Here is a 9313-nt window from a genome sequence, read left to right on the forward strand (position 1 = left end):
AAGAGGCTGTTGGAAGTCAATGGGAAAGGAATGCGGAGGGTCTCGGCCAAATGCCTGAAGTCAGTTTCTTATCACTACACCCAGCCATCCTCTATGGTGTCTCAGTGCAGGGTTTTCGAGATCCAAATTGAACTTGGCCTCAGCAATTGTTTAGATTACAGAAAAGATAACAGTGGGGAGAGAGTAAATTTATGATAGAGGACTTTGCCTCTCCAGTCCTACTGGTCTGGCCATTTTCATCACTGATAGATACTGTCGAAATGTCTTTCAGATAGCAAATTCCTCCTGGCTGATGCTTTCTTTCTGTAGGGACAGGAAATTCTGGTACATGGGCTGTTAAACAGCTTTGATTTGTATGGTTGCAGCCTTAAAAGAGGTGAAAGATGCGTTTGGAGTAACACCATGAAGGAGCCCATTAATCCTTTTCCTCCTATCATATTGGTTCTGTGAGCTTTTCTAACTGCAAGGGTCCCCACCAGGGGCTGCACAGCTGAGTGCTCTGTCACCGATGCACCCAAGTCCTGAGAGATACAGAAAGTCATGCAGAGGACACAGATGGACAATAAGAAATTCATACCCGCTCACCCTGACAGTACAATTAGGCAAGCAGGCAACAATTACCAAGGCTAAAAATAAGAGAAGAGAAAAAAATAAAAGAAAAAAAAAGCATTTTGTGATAGTGGGCCTCACAGTATAGGACTGTGACTTTCACACACCACAGGCGAGCAGTTTTGAGTGAATGACTTAAGTGCTGCTTGCCCTTGCTGAGAGCCAGACAACACATGCAGCTTTGGAGTATGCAAATCAGAAATGGTGCCTTTTTGCTAATAAAAGAGGATTTCTGGGACATTTTGCTGTCCCTTTATCAGAAGACTTTTGCAAAAAAAGAAATGTCTAGAAAGATTTAGACACATGCTGCATCCAGATTTCCAGTGTGATCCCAAATCTTCCCATTGGCAAGGGCTGAGGAGAAGAAAATCCAACTAGACTCTGTAATTCTAAAGACTGAATATCTGCAACAAGCCAATCTGTGCCCCAGAATTGACTGTCTGACACAAACTGCTGCTGGTGGGAGGGCAGCAGTGCCTGGCTCCTCACTCAAGCAGGTGGCATACAACAAAAATCAGATCATGACCCTCCCCTATTTAGCACTTGGCATGACAGAGCTTAATTGGGTTGAACAATCAGCTCCTGTGTCGTGCACAGAACTGACCACAGCTGCAGTGAGGCTCCTCGTCTCTCCGTGCACCTACTGCTTCTACAGTAAAGCAGCTGTGCCTGCAGGTAAGGAAAGCCAGAGGATCCTCAGGAAAGGGAGGCTATCACACAAGCGGGATTAAGACTGCCTTTTCGCTAAAACGAGCCCCTTTGTCGCTTGGGGAGAACAGCGCTGGAGCTGAGACAAGAAGCAAATGCTTTTTGATGCGTTTTCACAGCTTAGCACAAAGGGGAATAACCACCTTCATTTACTGACTTGCACACAGCCAAATGGGTTGAAGAGGATTCCTAAAGCTCTGCCGGATTTATGGTGACAGGCCCTTTCAGTCAGAGGGAAATTTGGAGCTGTGAAGAGCTGATAGAAGAGGAAAGCTTGTTTTAAAGGGTATGATGAAACACAGAGCCTCTGGCTCATGAAAACCACCCAAAAAATCCAAGAAATAAGTTTTAGTAATGCCTGCAAAATGCAAGATAAATCATGTCTTGCAAAGTAAGTTAATATCTTTCTCTTTTTCGCAGTTGCAGCAAGTGGTTTCTGCTCAGGTGGTGATAAAAGAGAGACACATGATACTGTATCCAGCAGCAAAACATTGATCCGAGGCAACACCTTCTAAAAAAGACCACAGAACACCAGACACCTCAGCTTTCCCTGAGCTCCTTTTGCAATTCCCGCTGGCAGTTCCCATGGCGAGCAGCCCTTGGGAGCAGCGAGCAAGGCACAAGGGGCATTTCACAGAGGCAGGGGCTGAACCACTCTTCCCACCAGCACCCTCCAGTCACCAGAACCCAGTAACACTGCAGGGCCCTCCCTCTCCAGCTTGTCCTATTACACTTAACCCTCTGCTGAAGCAGACTACTAAATAGTCTTTAGCTGCTACCAAACCCACAACGCCACTACTTGGCAGTTACAAAAACAAGACAGTGCTTGCACGCAGCATTTAGCAGATGAATCATCTCACCCACTTTATAGGGAAGGAGGTACGGCTACCCATAAAGGACAGAGAAGGTCTTGCCCTCCTTCTGTGGCGCATACTATTGGGATGTGGGAGAACTGGAGTGAGCAGTGGTTACCCTACTGATCGCTGCAGCAATACTACTTCTTGGTGCATCGGGGAAGGGGGCACGAGTCCCTCCCAACAGCCTTTTACCCACCTGCCCCACGCAGACATGGTGTGAGGGAAGCATGTGCTAGTCACAGCGAACAAACAGCCTGTAAGTTCACCTCATCCTCACTGCCAAGAGACAGTTCAAGCAGGGAAGGGTGCACGACAGAGCGATTACACCAACTGAACAGTTAGGTTCTTTCTGAACAGAAGCACACAGCCCAGCTCAGTGGGGCACGGGCAGCTGAGCATCGAGGAAGTCAGGTTCAAGATCTGTCCTTGCACACACGCTGTTGCAAGCCATCACCTCTGCGCCCTCGCTTGTAACACTCTCCACCTGTATTCAGTTCTCTTCACATTAACTTAAAAACACTTCTCCTGTCTAGTAAGATAGGATAAATTGCATGCTCTCCTCTGTATTGCAAGTAACTGCTGTACAGACAGCTGCAGCAGAAACACCATTATTTGTATACAGCAGTATTGAACCTGCTCTTTTCTCTCCAGGTGGCAAAACAGAAACTGACTCTGGGAGCAAGTTCTGCCTGGCATGTTTTAGTAGACATGAACAGCCTAACACAGTCCAGAAAGCCACTGAAAATGTCAGAGACAAGCTGGGAAAGTTTTTGTGTGCTAGTCCTCAATAAACAGTCACTGGTCTCTCAAAATTACCATGAAACAAAAGCATTCTGAGCCTTGTTCAGATCTCCATACTGCCTCCGTCTTCCCCAGGATCACTCTCCACAATAAAACAGGGTAAGAGAAGGCGACCGAAGAGATATATATGGGTCCCCATTCTTATGCCAACAGCACGAACCTCAGCACCCCACCAGCAGGCCCAGCCACGCAGACCCAACACACGGCAGAGTTTGTGGAGCACTCTCTTTAACAGCTGGTTACTTCACTTGATACCAGCAGAGCAGAATGACTGGCTTTGCAGGATTTCTGCACATCACAGACTTCTCTGTGCCTAGCTATTCCCAAACTACAGCTTGGTGGGCTACAGGAGATTTTTTGGCTTATGCACACAGTGTAAGCAGCATGGTTCCTCCCATCGAGGCACACAGGTGGTGACCAAGGAGCTGCAGGCCAGTGATGCACTCCACAGGAGCTGGGCCAGCCAAGGGAGTGGGGGGAGATCTTCGACATCCGCAGAGAAGAGAGAGAGAAGCAGGGAAAAGCAGCTCTGCAACAACTGGCATATGAACCACACAGGATCTGATTTATTGCTCTGTAAGGGCCTTTTCTCCAGTGACACCAAACTGCAGGAACAGTCAGTGCTGAATAGAAATAATCGTCTAACTTCTGTACAGGCCTATATATACCCACCATACGGCCTGGGAAAAAAAAAAAAATCAGGCATTCAGCTTGAAGCCAGAGCCACAAATATCAAACAGGGACCTCAGTTCCTCTCCTAACTTAACAGAGTTTTGATACTGATTTCAACAGCAGTAGGTTCTCGCTCTGAAAAGAAAAGTCCAAGTAATATTTTCGTTTAAATGGGAAGGGTTTGCAATACCCCTCACTGGATGCGTTGTTTTCTGTATCTTGTTTGTGGAACACTCTCAGAATAAAAGGTGCTTTCAAAATGCTGCATATTAACTACTCAGAAGTGTTCCCCCATCTATTCCAACAGACATTCTGCTCCACAAGATGCATATTCTTTATGTCTCTCATTTTCTGGGGCAGCCAGCCCCAGAGGCAACAGGATAGCCAACAGGCGCACAGCAGATTCAAAGCAAAGAGGAAAACTTTGGTAGTGTTGCCCAGGGCAGTAGGCTTGGAAGGATGAGACCAGAGTGAATTCTCAGTCCTTTGATAAATCCTGAAGTCACACTGTGACATTCAGAAAGCCACTTCACCTCTCTGCGTCTGTTTTCCATAATGTAATAGACCTAATACTGTGGCCCATGCCATTCTGTAAAGCATTCTGAGGTCTACTGAGAAAAAGCATGAAAGAGGTGGTAGATAAACTGTATCACTATTCTCCCCGAGATCTTTCCTGAATGATCAGGAACAAAACTGCTTTAGGAAGGTGAAAGGCAGAGTCAAGCCAGCTGGGGTTTGAAACCACTGTTCCGGATACAGATGGTATCTGCAAGTCTGTATGCAGCCCCCTCTCCTCTCCCTTCCCACCGAGGAAAGATACCAAATTACCACATTCTGCACTTTTTCTCCTCTGCATCACTAACTAGACAGTGGCAGACAAGAAGAAAAGCTGAGCCTGAGACGAAGAGCAACAGTACAAGTGTATGGTATTGGTCTCCAGGCCGAAATGGAAACTGAAATACGGTCATTACCATGAGCATAGTTGTTTGCTCTCTGCATGTCTTGTCCCAGCTGGAAAACTTTCTCTTGCATCTCCACAATGCCCATGTAGTTAGAGTAATTCAGCTCTCCCTGCAGAGCCTGAGAAATCTTGGCCTAGAAAACAATAGAGAAAGGAAGATAAGGCGCTGAGACTTCACTTCTGCAACGTAAACCTGTAGAGCCACCGTCTCTCCACATCTCACATGCCAGCTGCAATGGCTGCAGTGTTGTGCAGGGCTTCAGAGCTGCCACGCTCGCTGACCACTGGGATACCTTGTATTTCAGGTACTCTTTTTCTGGTCTTGGAACAGAAATACAGACCAGCATGGCAGAAGATCTTCACGTACTCTTTGTACTCCCCATAAGCTGGCAGTAAGTCAGTCCAAGCAATGACTGGCCTGCTCTGCTTTCCACAACATTCCTCAAAGCCCCAAAGAGCAACTTTGCAACAGCACAACCCCTCCAACCCCCACCGCCTCTGCTATTGCCACATTATATGGGAAGATTCCCTATACATAGGGCTCGCTCAGGGGGCTGTTTCAATCTACTGTTAGGTCTTTCACACTGCCAAAGCAACATGTAAATGAGAAGCATGATCAAGGGACCGAATGTAAGTGTAGGCTTATAAAAATCTGCATGGAGCAAGATAGATATAGAACAAGTTGGTGCCTTCATCTATCCCTTGCACTTATCTAGGGAACGCTACTGTGCCCCAAACGCTGGATGCCAGGAGTAGATACACTACTCACCTCAAATCTAGAGAGTTTCTACTACAGAGAAAATTTATACCAACAATTTCTGAAATGTTTCCAACCACACCCCCAGCTCTCTTCCCTGCTTGTGATGATATAGCTCAAAGTACAGTGTTTCTTCTAGATAGTGATGGTATTTTACTTTTTTCTCCACATTGGGATTTATCATTACAAAGGGATTTCAGTAACATTTACATTTACTTAGGACCTTTACTGCTCTACAAACAATAATTTTGGAATCAAAGCTAGTGTAGGAGGACAGGAGATCTCATCTTGCACTTCCAGCCCTAGGAATGATTCATCTCAGCCATATGACAGGAGTGCATCCAGGATCCTCTAGATTTCTGTGGAGGACCCCAAGAGCTCAATGTTTCCAGAAAATTCACGTACACAAACACCTGAGGAAAAAGCAATGAATATTGGTACAAAACTAGGACTCAATCTGCCTTAAGATGGAGTATTCAGCTGAGACACATTTTTTTTTTTTAGAAAAAAGAATGACCAAAATGCAATTCACCATCCTATCTCATTATCATCCTAATACCCTCGAAGATCCAGTGACCTTCACGAGGAAAGCATTTGCAAGTACCTTCAAACAAGATATCAAGCCAGCTTCTTCCTTCTCCATCTGTTTCTGCTTTCTCAAAGCCTTCTCACAGATCCATGTTTGAGTACAGTTCACGCACACATTGCCGAGTACAGGACAAAGCCTGCTCCTCAAAGTCTTCTGAGGATATCAGCTTGCGAAATGATATACTGAAGTGGTGGTAGTCGTCAACCTTGTCCAAGACCTCCATTTTGCACCTGACCCAAGAGCACAGGCTGGGCCGTTTGCTCCCCTGCAGCTGCTGAGGGCGAGGGAGCCGTTTTCTGGTGATGAACCGGGGACTCCCCTCTTGCCAGGCAGCAGGGACAGAGCAGCCCCCGCCACAGGAGCTCACCAACACTCCCGAGAGCCCCCGCCAGCGAAACCGCCTCTGCAGCGCGCCAGCAGCAGGTCTGGCCGGGAGCTGTGGCACAGGGCTTTGCCAGGACACGGAAACTGGGGAGATGCCGTCCGGCAGAGGGACTCCCTGCCCTCCCTTGACTCCCGAGCAAACATTCCCTCTTTTCCTACAGCTCCTGACCAGGAACGGTGCCGGGCAGGACGAGGCCTCCCCGAGGCAAACCCATACCGCTCCCCCGGAGCGGCTATCAGCCCGATAACGGCTTAAGCCCCTCACGAAGCCACGCTCCGAGGGACACGCCCTCGCAAGCGGGGCCGCCGTGCCACGGCGAGCGCACGCGTTGCCCGAGGGGCAGTGCCGCCCCTCCACGCTCACCGGGAGGATGCGGGAGGGCGGCGGGGCCGGAAGGCCGCTGCGAGGCGGCCCACGGCGGAGCGCCCGCCCCGCGGTGCCCTCACGCCGGGAGCGGCCGGACGGGAGCGGGCGGCACGAGCGCGCGACGCGCCACGCGGGACACGCCTGTGCGCGGCCTCGCGCCCCGCCGGCGCCGCCCGAGCGCCTCCTCCCGGCCCCGCCCCCGCCGCTCCCAACAGCCAATCAAGGAACGCGGCGGCGGAGGCGCTGCACGCGCTGCCGCGGGCCCCCCCGCCCCGCTCCCGCCCCGCTCCCGCCCGCGGGTTCCCTCGGCGCGGCGCGGCGCGGTAGAGGGGCGGAGGCGCACGGTTGTTGCAAGGCGTTTATTAGTGGCGGGCCGGTGCCGGCCTGCTGCCGCCGCGAGGGGCGGGAGGAGGAGGAGGACGACTAGCTGCAGTATTTGTCGGTGTTCAGGTTGACGTATTGCTTGTTGTAGGGCGCGCTGGCGAAGCATATGGCAGCGGTGCGGTCACAGTTGCAGATGAACAAGTCGCACTCGGAGTTGTTGCCTGGAGGAGAGAGCAGAAGCGCTCAGACCCCGCAGCTCCTGCCCAGGCGCCGCGGGAGGCGTTTCTGCCGCCGGGACGCAGCCCCGTCGCACGGCGGCTGTCCCTTTAGGGGGGTCCGTGCTTCTCCCCGCCGAGCGTCCGGAGGCAGAGCTGTGTGCTGTGGCCCAGCCGCCTCCTCGCTCCTTCCTTCCCTGCAGCTCTTTGCCAGCCTGGCTGCCGTTTATCTCCGTTCTAGCGCCCTACACAAGCTCCACCATCGCATTAGAGACGCCTGGCAGAAGTTGCGTACCTCCCCCAAGTCCGCATGCTGCTCCCTTATATACTGACTCCCAGAGAAGTACCGCAGGGACACAGTCCCCTGAAGAGGGGACAGGCTTCACTACATTCTGTGATGCCATATATCTTCCATAAACATTAGATTGTGTGGTGCATGGAGAATATTCACTCCAGTGCACGAGCGAGGTGCCCTGTTTCCAACAACCAGCCCCCCCGGCAGGGACTCCCACCGCGCCTTCCCGCCACAGAAGCATGGCGTGTCACGCAGCCCCGTTCCTTCTCTGAAGCGGAGTGACGTGGACGTGAACGTACTGCTACACGTAATCTCTCCGCTGGAGCAGCTGAATTTGTACGAGTTTGTGTAGGGGTTATCAAAGAGGGATTTGCATGAGTCCAGTGCCATTGCCTCCGAGTAGCAGTTATCATGTGCTTGACAGCAGCTGGGAAAGAAGGAGGAAAAAGTCAGAGAATATCAGAAATGCAAACTCCGCTGACCTGTAAGACATGTAAATACACCAGTATTGCTTTGACAAGGCACTGAACAAACAAGATACCCAGTGATAAGAGGGCAGACATGAGGGACCTCAAAGGGACACAGTTCTGCCAGCTAGTGGTACCAAGAGGTGTCTGGTACACATGTACTTACTGGAGCATCTTCAGAGAGTTGTCCATTGGGCAGAGGGAAAGGAAAAGACAGCATTTACCCTACGCACCCCGTCAGTGCCCAGTAGCTGAAGAGCTAACAGCTGACACAATTCACTGCATCTTGGCTATCAGTCTCGTGTCATCTGTAAACTGCCCAAGCCACTTCTTGGCATTTTGCAGCTCAGCCCTGCACGTGTTGGTGGCCGTGCACTGGGCAGCGTGTGCAGAGCTGTGTCCCAGCTGCTGGCACAGTACTGCTGCAAAAAAAATAAATGCCGGAATGAGTGCAGTCTAGCTGCCACAGAAGAGAAAACAGAGTTGTTGGGATTGTATTTTATCTTAGTAATAAGGCATCAAGGTGTGATACACATCCTTTTTTCCTTGAATCCGTCTTTTGAGAGAAAGCTTCATTCAGAGCAGGCAGAGAGTTTTATGAACGTTTACAGGCAGGGCCAGTTGAGACATAGCTGGCGTGCAGAACCGTGACCGCGCAAGCAAGGAAAGAGGTTTGTAAAAGCAGAGTCTTATAAACCTGTCGAGCTCATCCACTGGAGTCCCGCTGCCTCCCAAGCCGCAGTAGCAGCCGTAGTCAGCATATTCCAGCAGAGGATAGCTGTCTGGAATGGTGCATTTGATCATGCTGCGAAGCTGCCACACAGCCCGGGACGAGAGCGCAGCGCTGGCTGCGCCCACTGAGGAGAGACACAAAGGTTAGAGTTAGGCACGGTGTTACCAGTCCAGGGGGGTGCTGAGGGGGGCGAGTGCCACCTACACACCAGACAGCAGGAAAAGCAGGGCCAGGGACTTCATTCTCGGAGGAGTTGACAGAGAGATGCGTGCTAGAGAAAGCGCGGCTCTTTATACAACAAGCTCACCTTGACATGGGTGTGGATAAACAAGCCAATATTTATGTTACTAAATGCAGACTTCTTCCATCAGAGGCTGTGGGCAGCAGGTTGTGATAGGACCAGTTGAAGGCCAGTGGAGTTAAATCTCTGAAAGCCATGAAGGCAAATATTTGCTCTAGATTTTTGCTATTAAATTATTTTAATGCTGCTATTGGAAGCGAGCCTGAAAGATCTGGACATTTTTAAGGGCTCTCTACTAAAAAATAGTAGCAGTTATGTTGGAAATTGCTGGTA

The 9313-nt window shown here is 50.4% G+C and overlaps 1 protein-coding gene across 2 annotated transcripts; it reads right to left on the bottom strand.

Annotated features, from left to right (window-relative positions):
- Positions 1 to 7128: 7128 nt before the first annotated feature.
- PLA2G1B (phospholipase A2 group IB) lies at positions 7129 to 8981 on the bottom strand. 2 transcript variants are annotated; one of them, XM_086623516.1, is made up of 4 exons: positions 8948 to 8981; positions 8704 to 8863; positions 7839 to 7966; positions 7129 to 7250 (listed from the first exon to the last, which is right to left on the bottom strand). In XM_086623516.1, exons 1-4 carry the CDS (start codon positions 8979 to 8981, stop codon positions 7129 to 7131), a joined length of 444 nt encoding a protein of 147 aa, XP_086479642.1. The 2 variants fall into 2 exon arrangements, with proteins under 2 accessions (XP_086479642.1, XP_086479643.1); XM_086623517.1 differs by having other exon boundaries at positions 8704 to 8850; positions 8944 to 8981.
- Positions 8982 to 9313: the final 332 nt, after the last annotated feature.

This window comes from Tauraco erythrolophus, chromosome 19, assembly GCF_009769465.1.
Source record: "Tauraco erythrolophus isolate bTauEry1 chromosome 19, bTauEry1.pri, whole genome shotgun sequence".
Lineage (NCBI taxonomy): Eukaryota > Metazoa > Chordata > Aves > Musophagiformes > Musophagidae > Tauraco > Tauraco erythrolophus.